Raw genomic sequence first — 17,657 nt, 5'->3', positions numbered from 1 at the left:
GTGTAACCGCTGTGTCGTGTGCTAAACAGCTTCGCTGGTCACAGAGTGGAATGGGTCATGATTTTTCGTAAGTAAATTATACATATATCTCACCTATCAAAATTTTGTAAGGAAGCTTCGGTCACCGGCTTGTCCCGATTATGCATATCGAGCGCGCCTCAAGTGTGGTATAGATTGCTGCATTGGTTGGGACATCAAATGGCGATATAATTTCCGCTTTCTTCGCAAAAAGGATGAGCGCGCATTCATCATCATTGCGACCTTCTTCGCCGAAGGAGAAGAGGTCTGGTGCCACGCGCAGGGTTTGCTCGTTGCCAGCGAGGCGGATGATCGGGATCGCCGGGAAAAGATGCCGCTGACCAAGGGGCGCCTGCGAGCCTCACTGGGTGCCTTGCTGGCGTACGCGTTCATTTTCGACTACGCCGTGTACGTGTACACCCCCTGGCAGAACTGGCCCGAGATTTTCCACAAACCGAACCAGGTACGACGACCACTCGCCGCTATCGCTTTCTTGCCTCGCGAAAAGACCGACCGTGTACGCACGACGTCGTGGGGGCTCGTGGAAGCGAGTACACGCACTAACACGCTCGACGCGACTGCGCCACCCTAGCTCGTTCGGACACAGTTCGACGCTTTGCCTAGCTTTGCTTTGGCGGTGGCTGTAGCGTGGTGGGCAACCTAACATAACCTGACCTAACCTAACCTAACCAAACAAAACAAGGTACTTTCAGAGTTTTCTGCAAATGCCGCGTGACGGCACAGTCGCGTCGTGCGTATACTCGCTTCCGCCAGATCTCGCGACGTCTTGGGTATACGGTCTCTTTCTCGAAGGTGGGTGCCCCAATAGGCGCAGATAAACAAATCGCTGCGGGGCAAACCTTTGCTGACCGAGGCTGCTGGGTTCTGCTGCTCGTGTAATCATACCAAGGGCTTTTCTATTTTAGTTCCACAAAAAAAAAAAAAGCACAATGCCCGTCGCCGATAGCACAATTCCAATCACTGAGCTAAGTTACTCGATGAGGCGGTCGTTACTTTACGAGCAATCAAAATGATTAATTGAGAAGCTAACATAATTACGCCAATTATTTTTGAAATTAATTATATTAAGGCACACATTTCCCTCTTCTAATTGTAGCTAGTGAGTAGGTAAGACATATTCACTTGGAACGAATGCTCAGGACTAGACAATAATTTTCAAAGTGTCTGACGAAATGTAACGGTGTTCTAGTTGCTTTTGCTTTTCTTAAAGAAGGTAAACAACAATGCATTTTTACCTCAACATTGACGGAGCACATCTGGAAAACTGGGCCATCCTTGGAAATCGATATGCCTTGCAAACTCACTAGCTTGCTATTCGTAGATTGAAATATGTACCGGAAAGTAATTAATTATTATGTTAATTCGTACAATTTTGTTAATCACTCAGTGGAGCATTATTATTTCTACTAGAATGGTCGCTTCATCGAGTAAATTAGCTCAAGGGTTAGAAATGTGCTATCTGCTACATGCGGCTTTAAAAAAATTTTGTGCTGCCAAAAAACGAGCTTCAGACGTAACCATCGCTACAGATGTGCGAGAGGTAAACTCCGTTCCCTAAAAGAATTACCCAGTGAAGCAACAAACGCTACCTAAATATTCTCCCTCCAACAAATATTGGCCTTCAAGCGCACCTCTTGATTGGCCGACCAAGAGTGTTAACGATATGTTCCAAAACACGTTGCAAAAGTTGAACCATCTTAAAGCGAAGCTTTCTTTTCTACTTTCGCGGGATTAGCGTGGCTGCCTGGTTGCTGCTGGGTCGGTCGGTATCTCGGCGAATATATTTTGCGATATATACGAAGTTTATACGTGCACCGAATAAAGTACCAGCGAATGGGTTGATTTAGCTCAATGGTTAGAATTGTGCTGTCTGCTACAATACAATACATGCTTGTGCATTGTATGCTGACCTAGTATATGCGCACCTCTGTTTTGCGTAACGGAAAAATACATAATACCTGCATACATAAGGAGGAAAACGGCCCGTACATCACATAAGGCAAGATCGCTTTCAAGACTGGGCGCACGCGTCTCGCTTCAACGCGAACGGCGAGAACAGAGCACACACGAAGCTATCAGCACTCGGCGCACTGGGTCCCCATCGCAGATCGCTTTCCTGATAGGACCCGCGCGGCCCCGACGTACGCAGGCGCCTAAGCGGTGAGAACACAACGCACAGCTGCCGCCGGAGTACGGGTGATCATGGCTTATAATGTTTCGACGTGGATGGATAAGCCACTAAAGAGCAATAACGGCTTATAAGGATCGGAACGTCGTCAGCGCACCTTGCGCCGCTATTTGCAGCAGTTTGCTTGCGTGATTAATTCACCGTGCGCCGCCGTCCGCAGCAGTTGGTGTCGCCGCAGTGCTGTCGTTCATACTGGTCGGATCCAGTTTCATAAGCCAAGCACTACAAGTATTCAATAGATCGGCACCGCTGCAGCATCATACCATCTGCTGGTTCCCGGCACACCTCGGAGAGATCGAGGATGCCCCTGTCAATCTCAATGAGATGGCTGACAGGAGCGCGCGAGACCTAACCCTCCGCGCCCCGCCTATTCTGGTCGTGACCATCCCAGTGAGAATCGGGACCCTCACTCTACGTATAACGAGATCGCAAGACACTTTTATCTAGACCGCAGAATATACACGACACCTCGCAATAAGCTCACCAGGGCTCAAGCCCTCACGTTCAGAAGGCTTCAAACAAACACGTACCCCCCGCAGAAGCGACTACATCACTACATCCCTGACCTATACACAACATCATAGTGCGAAAATTGCCATAGCACACTAGACGTATATCACTTGCTCTGGCCGTGTAGTCGGACCGACGCAAACAAGAATCGAGACTCCGCCAGGCTACAAGAAGCATTACGCAGCACGGACCTGGCGGAGCAGCTCTGGGCCGTCCAGCGAGCCCACGATGCGGCCAGGGAGTTACAACTCTCGGTCCCAACGTGGGAGTAGCCCGCTCTATGGGGCCTTGCGCCCCGTAGCTCGCAGGACCTTTCATTAAAGTTATTCCATCCATCCATAACATTGATAACGATACCGGGCTGCGTGGTGATGAGCAACTGGCAGAACGCCTACGCGTACTTAGACAACTCCCAGAGGAGTTCCTGAGTGAATTTCATTTTATTTTCACATTCTGTATGTGCCTCTGGGGGTGCGCCCGTAGTTGACCGATCCTTCAGAAGGGGTATGCCCCACTGTGACACAAAAGGTAGTGAATGACCTAAATGTCACTTGATACGTGTCTTACTTTTCTGTGCATACGAATGCCATCACCATTCTTTGACAAGCATCATATATTGCCTTCGTCCTTGTAACACGGCTGCATATACGTCTTACATTGTGCATCCATCTGATTTGGAGTTTATATATTGGTGTAGCTTGTGAGCGATGCAGTGCATAAGCTTAAATATGGCACGGCAATAAAGTGGCACCTTTGTGGTGCATAAACATAAACATCCCATGAGATTACACGTTGCATAGGACGAATGTAGACAATATTGAACGCATCAACGTTAGTAAAGCGTTAACGCTTTACGACAGCTTCGCTTCACGTAATTCTAAACTGTGCGTTAGATATGCAGAATGTTCAAGTTCGTAAGTGCTCGTTTGGTTACCGTCCACGCGTTGGGCGAGTTTGTATGTAACACCTGGTATACGGTTGCAAAGCTTAGCTTTCGCTAAGTTTTGCAACTGGAACCTTTGAATACTACGCAGTTGTATATTAACGGGTCTGTACATGCTTTAGAGATATCTAACACAAGTATATTAAGGCAGGTACGGTGTCGTGATTTATTGGCTGTTCACGAAAAACAGATGAGCGCTAACTGGCACGAATTTGTGAATCAGAATGTCGTGCATTATAAGCCGCTTTTCAGCAGCTAACAATGCAGGCGCTGCACATAGACGACGGCTGTGTACATTGCCAGCCTAGTCGAGAGAGTTCTATTTCCGTCTACCTGGCATGTTTATGGAATAAATGAATGTGCCATTTTTAGACACACATGTAAAACACGTGCAACAACTTTATCTCGTTTTAAAGCTCCAGTAACACTCTCAGTAACATCTTATCGTGCTGTGTACGCGAATGTGACCGTCTTCAGTAGATAATCAAAGCTGTACCGCTACGGCAGCTTTGCTACGTGGCCGCCATTGACGTTACTGCCTCGCACTGGCGTAAAACCACCACGCGTACACGCTTAGACGCAATTGGCCCTGAAGCATCTCAAATAAACTAAATTTTTTTTTCACTTCAATTTCGAAGCAGTGGCAGCGGCAGCTAATCAATGTATTGGGCGGGTTAAAAACTTGGAGCACGCTTAAGCTTGGCCTTTGAGAGTGGGACGCAATAGCGTTACCGGGCCCCGTTCGCCAATAATTTCGCATAATTACCTCATTCATAATTAGGATATTCATAATTACTAACCTCGAACACACTTCATTAAGCTAAAGACAACGACCCACTCACTAGGTCTCCTGGTATACACACCTATAGCGTCCACGGCCGCTATACCCCAAACGGCAGCAGGAAAAGGGGTCTGCGTCCGAGTTTTTCAGCGCAACAGAATTATCCTTTCTCGTACATTCAAATTACATTTCGACGCTATCATGTCTGTAGGTTGGGTGCAAGTCGTACTTTACGAATTTTCCGGCGCATCTTAATTTGAGAAATACAGGTCGTTCGGTAACGCCTCTGTGCCACGCCGAAGGGCCTGCGTGTTTCGAGATGCGTGGTTCGGGATGATTTTTCTCTAACGGACAACGCCGCCGACACCGGATTTTCTGCGAGACGGACCCTTAACGTTACAGCGTTAAAACTTGCACAGCTTCGCACAATGCAGAAAGCATACGCAATGGGCTGAAACCATTCGAATCGGAGAACCGTAAATTTAGCTACTTCCTCTTTTATGTTTTGTATTTCGTGTGTTTTTATTCTTCCCACCGCCTTCGCCCGACTTCTTTCTCATCGCAAGTCGCTTACAAATAATTTTCCAAGTAGGACTTACTTGATGGGCTATTTATCTGGGTATATCTAGGTTAATTTAGGATATTGATGTATTTATCAAGGGCTTTTATCTAGGTCACATACACTCACATGCAACCCTGATCACGAGAGGAAAATAGGGCTACAGTAGCAAAAGCTAATAGGCGGGTGCATGTACTCCATGTGGCTCATGTATATCTGTGGGCTTTCTACTGTGATGAAACATTTCTTAGTTGAGTTTGTCTTTATCTGTTAAAGGTTTATGTCCGTTGCAGCATTCTTAATTAGCTGTAATATCCCTAATTATTATACAGTATTCTAGCGAACCAAAAGGCCCGCTCCAATTTTGCGGTGTGGTGCATTATTTAGAGGACAGCAAGAAACAGGCACGGATTAGCGAGCAAAATGTAGGCGTAGCTTATATTCTACTAGAGACCAAGAAGCTGAGGTGCTTAGAGCAAGCAAGCGGTGGTAGGTTATACAACGTGTTCGTAGTGGCGGGAAACGAAATGTGATGGACTCATGGGGTCAGGTGATGTGATGCGTTCAGGAAATTTGACAGCATAGAATGAACTCAGCTGACACAGGAAAAAAATGAAGAAAAAAAAAACAGAAGTCACTGGAAGTAGGCTTCGTCGCACAGTAGACTTGAATTTGCCTGCTTCTGTTAATGATATTGATGTAGCTCAACCATATTTCAATGAAGACTAGTTCAGACCTTCTCGATCTTTTAATACTTCGTAAGTGTGCGCGCCTCGGCCTGTTTCATAAAATTTATCTTTATAACATCTTTTGAAGCAGACCATTTTTCTCCGCCTACCTACAGTTAATCAAGGTAAGGTACGGGTACAAGTGCCTGCTTGCCATACGAGCTTGTTTAACACATCTTTCATCCACAAGAAAGCTTCGGATGAAACCACCTTCTTGGTGCCACCGCTCGCATCCCAGATTGTAAGAATTTCGAATTTGCTGTACACCATGCTTTTTGTTAACTTGAGCGCATATGTGTGTTTTCTTTAACACTCCTCTTTTTAACGCTTTCGAGATTTGAAAGTGTTTTAAATAAATAAATAAATAAATAAATAAATAAATAGATAGGCAGACAGATAGATACTGCTCTTAGCGATGACGCTATACGTCGATTCTTTTGTGAAGTTGCAGCGTCAGTTTTCCGTAGTTACGCGACAAGACTGTTTCACATGGCGCGATTTTCATTCAGCGACAGAGCGAATTTCGTTGCTCAGCGACCGCCGCGACGTCGTTGACTCTCCGCGACTGGATTCCAACAAGTTGGTCGCGCCGTCGCTGAGTCGCAACGATCGGCGCCATGTGGGAGGGGCAATGTGTGACGAAACAAAGCGCCGTCAAAATAGGCGCTTTCCTGTTTTACCGCGTGGTGGTGGCAAATACTCATCCAGGAAAAAAAGTTGTCGCTCCCATAGTAACAACGAAACTACAGTGTACTAAACGGAACCACCCCACCGACGCCGCACAATCCGCACGCTCGTTCTTGCGGTGTTGTGCAGCGTCTCGGTCACCGCATCTGCAAGCTGTCGTAAAGTCTCAACGCTTTTAAACGTTAAAAAATGGTGTACTTATTCAATTATCGAATAATAATAGGAAAATTCGAATATTTGATTAGTTTCCATGTTTTAACGATGCAGGCATGGGTGCTTCGTGAGCACGGGGCAACCTTGCGCATCGCCGCGACGTAAATCGCGCTGCCGCAGACGCATGTGAAAGCTGACAGTGAAAATCGCTCCGCGACGTGCGCGGCAGAACGATTTCTTTCGAACCAATCGCGCCATGTGAAACAGCCTACAGGTTGAGGAAGGGCTGAGGGGCTTTTTTTCTTGTTCAGCCTTTAATTGATGACATCGGCGGCACAAAGGCGACTGCTATCACAGAGCTATAGAGCAACGGCCGGACAGCGACGCCGCAAGTGGGAAGCAGTGCACCAGTGCGCACGGCACAGAGAACAGACGAACAAGCAGCTCTATTTTTTTTGTCGTGCGTACTGTGCGAGGCTTTACACACTAAAACGTTTAATCCCCAACTGGCCCAATTGTCACCATTGCAGTGCAAAAGTATTGGTTTAAAGGGAAGCTTTATCCCTGGAGAGCACCTAATTTCTCAGCATGCAGAATGCCTGTCTCGATTGAAATTTGTTGTATTTATTTATTTATTTATTTATTTATGTATACTGTAGAATTACATTAGGACTACAGCAAGAGTGGATAGAACTCGAAGTAACGTAAAAATTAGCGGATACATAAGAACGAAGACAAAGACAAGGCAGAGGAAAGTCATGAAGATGTGAGTCAGTATTTCCCTACCCTCGACGTTGTGGCACTGCAACATTTGCGGCCGACCGGCGAGACTCGCAGAGTTTCCAGGCCCTCACGGCGGCTGCGTGCAGTTGCGGCTGCTGCTGGTGGCGGACTCGCGGCTGTCCCGCTCGCCGGGCGCGTTCGAGTCGCTGTCGGCGTGGGACGACGAGCGGTTCGTGCGGCGCACCTTCCGAGCCGCGCTGGAGCACGTGCAGCCGCACGCGGTCGCCTTCCTGGGCGATCTGTTCGCCGAGCCGCCGGCGCTGCCCAACGAGACGGAGGAGCTCAGGCAGCGCTTCTGGGATCTCTTCGGGCCGCTCAACGAGTCCACGTGAGCGGCGACGCCGACCGGCACGCACTGGGCGAATTGTGTACTTCGTTTCAGACATCAACTGCAACGCCGGCTAGGTTGGAGAGGCTCTCTCGCAGTGGCTGCGTTCGCACTTTGGAAGAGTTCCATCTTATTTAGGGACGTGCGAATAGTGATTTTAAGACCGAATCAGGTAGCAATCGAATAGTTCCTGAAGCGAATCGAATGGAATATCGAATACCTTTGGAATAGTTTTAGAATAATGAATAGCCGTTATCACAATTAACACGAAGTTCACAGCCCAGTATCTTTAAGGTTGGCAATTTTCCGTCATTGCACAATACTTTATGAAGCGCTGTTTATTAAAAGCATAAATGGAGCATTATGAGCAAACAAGCAATTTCTTCGCATCCACAGGGCTCTTCGGAGAGTGCGAATGATCGCTGTACAGCCTGTAAGGCATGGCTACCTAAGTGACACAGCCTGCTGCACTACGCAAGTTCTCCTGTTTTTGATGCAAAATCGTCAGATGGCCCATTGTACGAGATAGCCGGCGGCATCTGTAGCAGCGAAACGGGGCCTAAATTCCCATTGGCTGCGCGGCCACATCACGAGCGTGCCTCGACGGAGCAGATAGGGAGAGCCACAGAGAACATTGTCGATATGCAGCGAAGCAGGGCTGAGAACGCGACTCCTTTGCCGAGGACTGCCACCTGTCGCACATAGTGAGGCCTCACCCTCCCACTTTCTCTATCCTCTTTCGTTACCCACTCCTCCTCCCCTGATTGCGCTTCGCATTGCTCCCTCAGGGGTTGCAGAATCAAGCGTCATTTCCTTTAGATTACTATCGTTATCAGAACGCGAGCGTCTGTTGGCTCCAAAACCCGGAGCGGTGGCGACGAGCCCCGAGCAACGCACTGAGCGTTCAGCACAGAAAGTCCAAGGGCACATGCTTCAATCCGATGCAGTGAAACAGCAGCGGATCTGCATGACTCGATGACGTACCCTGCAGCAAAACTCGAAAACATTGTTCGCCGCGTAAAACTCGAAGCACCGCTCAGCGGCATTCAGTGAACAAAATGCTGTCGCATTCAGTGCTTAGGTGTCTTATGCCTATACTATGCCTACGGTGAAAATTTACCGTACTTTTGCTCCAATTTTACGTTTACTTAGGCGCAGTTGACGTTTTAAAATATGCGAAATGTATTCGCAATATATTTGCCCTTACGAATAGTCGCTGTTCGATTTGAAGACCGAATCGGATAAGACACCATTCGATTAATTATTCAGAAGTTTCGAGTCACACCTCTAATGTTTCTCACCGCTGTTGTGCGAAACCTCCCTTTATATATAGGCTCAGCGTTCGAAAAAAAAATTTTTTTTATCCTTAGAAACATAAACTGCGGTGTACTGCTGCTAATTCGTTGTTTTAGATGAATTTGAGTTTAGTTGTTGTTCTTTTCGGGGGTTTTTCATTTTCAGCCCGTTGCGGCAGCCTTACGTGCAGGTTAGCCAGCGCCTGCTAGATAGCAGGCCTGTTCATTCTGCTTTATGACATCACGCTACTTGGACCGATCCCGCCGTGGTTGCTCAGTGGCTATGGTGTTAGGCTGCTGAGCACGAGGTCGCGGGATCAAATCCCGGCCTCGGCGGCCGCATTTCGATGGGGGCGAAATGCGAAAACACCCGTGTACTTAGATTTAGGTGCACGTTAAAGAACCCCAGGTGGTCGAAATTTCCGGAGTCCTCCACTACGGCGTGCCTCATAATCAGAAAGTGTTTTGGCACGTAAAACCCCATAATTTAATTTTAAATTTATTTACTTGGATCGAGATTTCCATTTCCAAGCCCGCCGTGACGAAAGCGGTGACGTCAAAATCACTGTGGCTGACTTGGGAGCGTCCCCATTAGATTCTATGGCAGTCAGGCAAGGTGGCATGACGTCACGAATGCAAGTGCACCGGCCTCGCGCTATCCATGAGACGTTGGACTATCGCGAGCAAGCACAGTTGGCGTGTGCCAACGCATGGACGGAACGCGCGGCGCGAAAAGTTTCCAAGTAGTCCGTAACCGAACTACTTGCGTAGCTTTCACAGCGGTGCACCTCATGTCTGCAACGGAGTATAAAAGAGTGGGCGAGTTGAAAATTTATTATCAGTTGTTGCACAGCGCACAAGCTATCAGAGACAACAAAAAGACGGGACAAGCGCTGGTCTTCTAAATTTTATTTAGAAGTGATACAGACTACATGAACGTTCAAAATGAATTATTTAAATGACGTGTATCAAGGAGCTGCTTCTTCGCACATTGCCATAGCCATTGCCGTGATTGCGGCTGCGTGCCTTTGTTTGCGAATACCTTGGTCTTTATGAAGCACCGCGTAGAGCAGACACGTGAAATGGGCGGTGGTGTAAAACACCATCGAGAATAAAGACAAGTTTGTTGGTAAATCAATTTCCTTTATCAAACGATTGCTTATATTGATTGTTCTGGATGCGTGACGTCTATCATATGCGTGATCCGCATAATTCCTTTTCAATGTTTACATAATCTTGCCACGTCGTAGTGACGGTGAAGAGCGACGCAGTGTCAAAACATTGTGAGATATGCTTTTAACTTTTTATTGCGTGAACTTGTGCGCAACAACACAAGTAACACTGAAGCCCAAGGATAGCGGCGAGCGAAGTCTGCCATCGTCGAGCATCTGATCGGATCGAGCGCGTCGACTATTGATACCTGATTCGTCGGTGATTCCAGCGTCATTGCAGCTGCTCGGGTGGCGCATGCAATATAGTCGCACTGGATTCGGCGAAAACAGACGAACAGATAGAACCAGCGATAACATTCGGGAAACTAGCGATACCCAATTATAGGCGCCTCTTGCGCTGAGCGGTAACTTTCAACGTTCGTTCGCCGGTAAAATGCGCTCACCGGATAACGATTCACAATTACGCGTGTCATTCTAAATAACATTTGGGCGGTTTGACCAGCGTATGTCCCCTCCTCTTTCTGTTGTTTTTGGTAGTTTGTGCGCTGTGCAAAATTGGACTGAGTTAATGACGTATTATGACACCTTGATGGTGAGAAATGAAAAGAGAGGCAAACATCTATATTAGAACCTATAGCCGGCGCGGCGCCTCAGCGGGCGTGTTGCTGTGATTATGAGCACGAGGCCGCGGTTTCGATTCGCGGCCATGGCGGCTGTGGTGGTGGCGAAATGATTAAAAAAAAAAGCTCTCGTTCTGTGCTTCCATCATCATCAGCCTCTTTTCCTTCTTTCTTTTTGTGACCACTGTGGGACCGAATGCCTCTCCCAGCGATGTTCAATTACCCCTGTCTTCAGCTAGCTGATTCCAACTTGCGCCTGAAATTTCCTAATTTTGTCACCCCACCTAGTTTTTTACCATCCTCGACTGCGCTTTCCCTCTTTTCCCTTTCCCCAGTGTAGGGTAGCCAACCGGGCTCAGTCCTGGTTAACGTCCCTACCTTTCCTTTATTATTTGCTCTCTCTCTCGACTGCGCTTCCTTCAGCTTGGCGCCCATTCTGTAACTCTAATGGTCCACTGGTTATCCGACCTACGCATTACATGGCCTTGCCCAGCTCCATTTTTTCCTCTTAATGTCAACTAGAATATCGGCAGTCTCCACATGCTTTCTGATCCACACCGCTCTCTTCCTGTGCCTTTACGTTATGCCTAAAAATTTTCTTTAAAAAATGGGGTTTTACGTGCCAAAACCACTTTCTGATTATGAGGCACGCCGTAGTGGAGGACTCCGGAAACTTCGACCACCTGGGGTTCTTTAACTTGCGCCTAAATCTAAGTACACGGGTGATTTCTCATTTCGCCTCCATAGAAATGCGGCCACCGTGCCCGGGATTCGATCCCGCGACCTCGTGCTCAACAGCGCAACACCATAGCCTCTGAGCAACCACGGCGGGTCATTTTTCTTCCATCGCTTTTAGTGCGCTCATTAACTTGTTGAGCTTTTTTTGTTCAGAACGGGGGAGGGATTCTGTGAGAGTCCACCTAGTGGACATCTCCATTTCGTCTGCTGTTGAAGTTCTTATTGGCTGGCCTGCGCTGCGCATCCGTGGCAGCGAGGCACCACGCAGCCAATCAGCACTTCAGCAGCAGACGAAATTGACATGTCGAATAAGTGGACTCTCATAGAATACCTTCTGGTTGGTTAAAGTCAAGTGTTGTCCTGATTCCAGTGGAGATTACCTTGGTGAATATATTATACAATAATGAAAGCGAGCTGATCGGCCTTCACTACAATTCTTCATATCTTTCACGTCTCCTTTTTTATACATTAGTTGAATGTTATTCTTCCAACCCTCTGGTGTTCTTAAAAGGCATGCGCATAAAATGTTAAGTATACTGCTAATCCATTTTCCGCCGCTTTCTCCCGGGGCATGTCTTGCAAAGTATTTCTAATTTCATCGCTAGTCATAGACAGAGCCTGAAGGTTGCGCGGCTGCTTTGGGTACTCTACAGGTCAACATAGAATTCTGCTGCGTTTACAATAGAGGGTGTCTCAACTATCATGCACTAAACTTTAAAAATATGCATATGCCACGTAGCTGGACCGAACCAAAGTAATGTTGTTTTCCGTCGCTTGGAGGTACTCAGATTATGTTTTGCATTCCGCCTACTTACATAATTAGTTATAATTAATTAATGAACTTCTCAAATATTGTAGTTAAAGGAAAAGTGTAAATGAGAAAATTGTAGCGCAATATGAAAAACTCCCGATTCAGCTTTCTGTTTCTCAATGCGTGCTACATGAAAGCGTTTTTTCGAGCCTGAAAGAAGTCCGCGAATACACGCAAAAGGCACTTTGCGCTCGCACGAGGCATTCGCAGGTCTGGCCACAGCCTTGATCAGGCGCTCCACAACCACTGCGACACGTGGTTAATTGCAAATGTCATGAGGAAGGTATCGGCTAAATACGGCACCAGCAAAGCTAATTATTCTTCTAGTAAGGAAGGGGCTTACTGAAGCTTAGTGTGCCTTTCTAATTTGCTTGCATCTGGACCAGTATAGCCCTACTGGCACTCGGGCCTTGAGCACAGAAAGCTGGTGTTTTGTCTCTACTCCACGTCACCGCAGGTGCCTTTAGGTGTGGGTTACAGAATACCAGGTGGCGCAAATGAATTCGAAGCCGTTCACTACGGCGGCCGTCATAAGCAACTGTGCAGTTCCGGGAATCAATTCCCCAATTCATATTTAAAGCCTCGCAGTCATTTACGATGCGATATTTTTTTTAAGGCGCGAAGAGCAGACACCACACACAGAACAGGATACACAACAAGCGCTGCACCGAACTACATTTTGAGGAGATGACGTTTATTGATGCGAAAGCATCAAATGGCCCATTGAACGAAACAGCAGACGTCTGTAGCAGCGAAACGGCTCCTAAATTTCCATTGGCTGTGACGCCACGTCACGTGCGCGCCTCCACGGAGCAGAGCTGGCGAAAGGTAACACCTGGTGTTTCGGGAGGGCAGAGGGCATCGCCGCTACGCCTCGTCACCCTCGCAAGCCTGTGTTATCAGCGCGTTCCTTTTCCGCGCACGCTCTCGCCTTCGCTTTAACATTGCCTCGGTAATCACTAGAAAAAAATTAATGTATAAAAAAACAGAAGCATGTCGAAAGGTATAACGTTGCTGGTAGTTTCCAACCTACGAACCCACGATCAGAAGCCGACTTTTTTGCCCGGTGGGCTAAACCAGCGCCTCCGAGATAACAGGCCTGTGCACTCTGCTTTATGAAATCATGCTACTTGGAGCGAAATTTCCATTTCCAAGCCGGGCGTGACGAAAGCAGTGACATCAAAATTACCGCGGCTTACTTGGGAAATCATACCTTGGTCGGGTGAGGTAGCATGACGTCATGGATCGAAGTGCATCGGCCTTGTGCTACCTAGGAGGCGTGAATTGGCTAATCGTCCCAACGCGCTTGTTTGCCCGCCAGGAGTTGATAACGCGAAGGACCGGTCAGCGACGTTCAATTGGACATTAATGCTTTCGCATTCACAACTCATAAAAAGTGCTTAGGTGTCCTCGGATTTCATTTGTTGCGAAATGTGACTAGCTCATTGCCACGTTTACCATTAGGCGCTCAACAAAATCTGCACGGCTGACCTGCCACGACACCCACGGTCTGCTCGAGGATTCCATTCTCTCAGCACGTGACGGAATAGCCCACTATTCGAGGCGCCGCGCTAAAACAGAGCGTCCTTGCAGCGTGTCGGTGGTGCTGCCCGGTGAGCGGGACTTGGGCACCGAGCCGGATGACCCGCACACGGTGTCGCTGGTGCGCGCCTTCCGCCGCGAGTTCGGCGCCGCCAGGCCTCACCTGCTGGCCGACGGCTTCGAGCTGTTCCCCGTCGACTCGCTGGTCTTCGAGCAGCTGGCCCGGGACGCGCCGGCGCGAGACGTGCGCCCGGGCTCGGTGCGAGTGATGCTGTCGCACGCGCCGGTCATCCCGCTGCTTGACGTGCGGCTCAACTGGACCGTGACCCTGGCCAGCCCCGACGTCATCTTTTCGGCCCACGAGCTGGCTTCTGCCCTCATTCGGACCACCAGGTGCGGAGCCGGCGCTGCCAGACCTGTCTTGCAGACAGCTTGCGACTGCCCGCACGAAGGAGAAAATCTGCTGAATTGAGAGCGTAGTCAGTAGCCCTACAAAACTAAAAGCGAGCAAGCCCAGCTTGTTTTAGCGTAATTTGAATCTGGCCCAAGTCATGTGCTGGCCGTCTTAGATTACACAGCTTTAGCATTAAGTACGCAAAGAAAGAAAGATATAGCATTGCACATGTTCATTTATTTTTATTCATGTTACCCCTAAAGGCCTTCGCGGGGAGAGTATTACATGGGGGGGGGGGGGGGACGATACAATCATTAATATTAGAACATATTAGAAAAAACAGCGACAATACATAGAACAATAACAAAAAAACGGCAATGAAAACGTAAAGCATAATACGAAAGGAATCGATGAACAAAAGAACAATGAACAAAATATTATTACACATTTCCATCACAGCGCTGTAAAACTTGGAATTTCTTTTGTGCCAGTTTCTGTGGCGATGTGCGATGGCAAACTGTTCCACTGAATGATCGTGCGAGGAATGAATGAGTTGGCATGAGAGGATGAATGGCACTTTAGGCGTCTAACTTTGAAAGAATGATCACGTCGTTGAAAGAAGGCATGGGGTGACTGAAAGAAATCGTCGTTAAGAGATGGATGGTGATAAAGCTTACGGAAAAGTGTTAAACGAGGAAGTTTACGGCGATACGATAGGTCATCCAGTTGGGCACGCTTTTTTAGTTCTGAGACGCTTGCAGAGAATGAGTAGTCTGAAAAAATAAAACGAACAGCACGTCAATGCTAGGATTCGATGTTAGAAATAAAAAAAAATTATGTGGTTTTACGTGCCAAAACCGCTTTCTGATTATGAGGCACGCCGTAGTGGAGGACTCCAGAAATTTCGACCACCTGGGGTTCCGTAACGTGCACCTAAATCTAAGTACACGGGTGTTTTCGCATTTCGTCCCCATCGAAATGTGGCTGCCGAGGCCGGGATTCGATCCCGCAACCTCGTGCTCAGCAGCCCAACACCATAGCCACTGAGCAACCACGGCGGGTGTTAGAAATAACGTAGGCTTGATCGGGGTCCCAAATAGACGAGACATATTCAATTTTAGGGCGTATTAGAGTAGCATGAGCAAGCTTTTTTACGTGGATAGGAGCATGTTTGAGGATATGTCGAAGAAGACCAAGTGAGCGGTTAGCAGATGCAAGGGTGAGGTCGATATGGTGATGCCATGTTAAGTCACACTGTAGGTGCACCCCAAGGTACTTATAAGTTGTCAGTTCTACAGCAGTGGGGCTATCAAGGATGTAAGGCTCGAATACGAGATGTACGACGAATGAAAGACACATGTTTTGTTTTAGAAACGTGAAGGGTCATTAACCAGGAAGAGCACTATGTGCTTACTGCATTGAGGTCAATTTGTAGGGATTAGCGGTCAGTGTCATTGGTAATGTTACGGTAAATTACGCAGTCATCAGCAAAGAGTCCAACTGTGGCCCTTCCACATTCAGGCAAATCATTAATATAGATTAGAAACAGTAGAGGACTGAGTACGCTTCCTTGGCGTACACCAGATGTCACATGAGCAGAAGATGAGTTAGAATTTTCAACAGAAGTGAACTGAGTTTTTGATGATAAACAGTACTTAATCCAGGGGAGCACATTAGGGTGGATGTTAAGCTGTGCTAATTTCAGTAGAAATGTATGGTGAGGGACCCCATCAAAAGCCTTTGAAAAATCCAGAAATACTGCGTCGACCTGAAAGCCCGCGTCAAGTGATAAATTTAAGTCGTTAACAAAGCCAGACTGTTGAGTCACCAAAAAGTGGCCCTCACCAAAAATCAGTGGTCCTCACATCACCAAAAGTGGCCCTCGTTTTTTTAATATGCCAAATATCTCCTATATTTGCTCCTGACGGGATAAAAGCAATAGTTTAGCTCTTATTTAGAAACAGCCTGAAAATGAAATCGTCAGTCACAAGTGACACATCTCTTTAGATAAATTCAAGTCAGTGTTGGTATTGAAATGGCTGCGCCAGTTCAAATAAAGCCATTTTCACGAGCATATTTACGATAAGTCGTGATTACACTACGAAATTGGACAGTTATACCTGTAAGAGGCTTTATTAGATTTCTCATGATGATAAGATACTGAGACTGCAACGGTGCAACACACATAGATTAAATAATTCTTGCTTTTGATGATGCAACGATATCATGCCGTAAGGCACACCAGTCGTTGGGCGCGGCTGATTATAATACTTTATCCGGACTTCCCCCTCACTAGCAAATTATATGTAACAATCTCATTGTGTTATAGAATACGGATATAGTAGTCCCAAAAAACTGGGCATGATGCAAGTTGCTCATGCTGGCAGCTCGTTAGGGCGGGTACTGCGCAGCGCCAGGCATTACCCGCAGCGCAAGCGTGTAGGGTGAATCCCGCGCGTTGTACACTACAGGGCGTCCCGAGAAGGCACAAAAGGCAATCGTTGTTGCCAAAGCAGAGATGTGCGTAGTAAAGGAAAGCATTACTTATGTGGTCACTCTACTAAGAAAGAAAATTTAGCTTCAGCTGTAGTTTCAATGGAGTTTTCAGCGTCCAGCCGAAAATGTCAGTGGCCGCTTTCAAAAGTGGGCAGTGTATGTCATTTGTCATTTGCCTCCCTCCGCTTGTGACAGGGGGGGGGGGGGGGGGCAAGTGCTCCCCTAGCCCCCCTCCCAAGGTGCGTGCTTGTTTCTCGTGCAGGCGCAACCCGACCGATTTCGCGAGCATGGTGAATGCCGAGCAGGGCCAGCTGGAGCGCTACCTGTTGTCACGGGAGGACTTTCTCGAGCTGGTGGTGCCGCCCTGTTCGAGCCGCGTCGCGTACCACACGGGCTACGGCATCGCCCTTTTCAATAAGCCGGTGGGCGGGGAGGCTACTTTCGACTACGCCGTGCTCTGGACACCCATGCGGGCACTGCACCTCTGGGGCTACGTGGTGGTGACCACCTACGGGGTTACTATCCTCGTGCTGCCACTCGCACAGTTAGCGCGATTCCGCTGGGCTTGGCGCAAGAACTTTATGCGCTGACTGCCGGAAGTCGATCTTTGTGTGTTTTGACTACGCATTACGTTAGGTTTCGCATTAAACACCTCTGGCGCTCAATTTTACTGCCTTGATCTGATCTGTTCCCGTATTGAGTACAGCCATTCAAAAAAGTGAGAGGCCTGCGCGGTACACACAAGAAAGTCACAGCGTAAGCTGGAGGATCGGCTCCATAGAAGCTCCATTTTTAGCAGTACGCGCTAGAGGGTCTTGGCGGCGAAGTCCGTTAGCGTCGCTTTAGCGAGAACGATATGAACTGTCCGTCTAGCGTCGACGGTGAGCTAC

The 17,657-nt window shown here is 47.8% G+C and overlaps 1 protein-coding gene across 1 annotated transcript; it reads left to right on the top strand.

Moving 5' to 3' along the window:
* Positions 1 to 244: 244 nt before the first annotated feature.
* On the top strand, positions 245 to 17,432 carry LOC126529850 (uncharacterized). The gene is made up of 4 exons (XM_050177317.3): positions 245 to 481; positions 7,458 to 7,699; positions 13,929 to 14,270; positions 17,030 to 17,432. The coding sequence occupies exons 1-4, from the start codon at positions 350 to 352 to the stop codon at positions 17,355 to 17,357; spliced, it is 1,044 nt and encodes a 347-aa protein (XP_050033274.2). The 5' UTR covers positions 245 to 349; the 3' UTR covers positions 17,358 to 17,432.
* Positions 17,433 to 17,657: the final 225 nt, after the last annotated feature.

The sequence above is a fragment of the Dermacentor andersoni genome, chromosome 5 (assembly GCF_023375885.2).
Source record: "Dermacentor andersoni chromosome 5, qqDerAnde1_hic_scaffold, whole genome shotgun sequence".
NCBI lineage: Eukaryota > Metazoa > Arthropoda > Arachnida > Ixodida > Ixodidae > Dermacentor > Dermacentor andersoni.
The sequence above is the reverse complement of the archived record's forward strand: the minus strand, read 5'-3'. Positions and strand labels throughout refer to the sequence as shown.

Coding starts and splice junctions, on each gene's coding strand:
- LOC126529850 (XM_050177317.3), top strand. CDS start 350: ATGCCGCTGACCAAGGGGCGCCTGCGAGCCTCACTGGGTGCCTTGCTG. Junction 7,700..13,928: donor GGGCCGCTCAACGAGTCCAC/GTGAGCGGCGAC, acceptor GCGTCCTTGCAG/CGTGTCGGTGGTGCTGCCCG. Junction 14,271..17,029: donor GCCCTCATTCGGACCACCAG/GTGCGGAGCCGG, acceptor TTTCTCGTGCAG/GCGCAACCCGACCGATTTCG.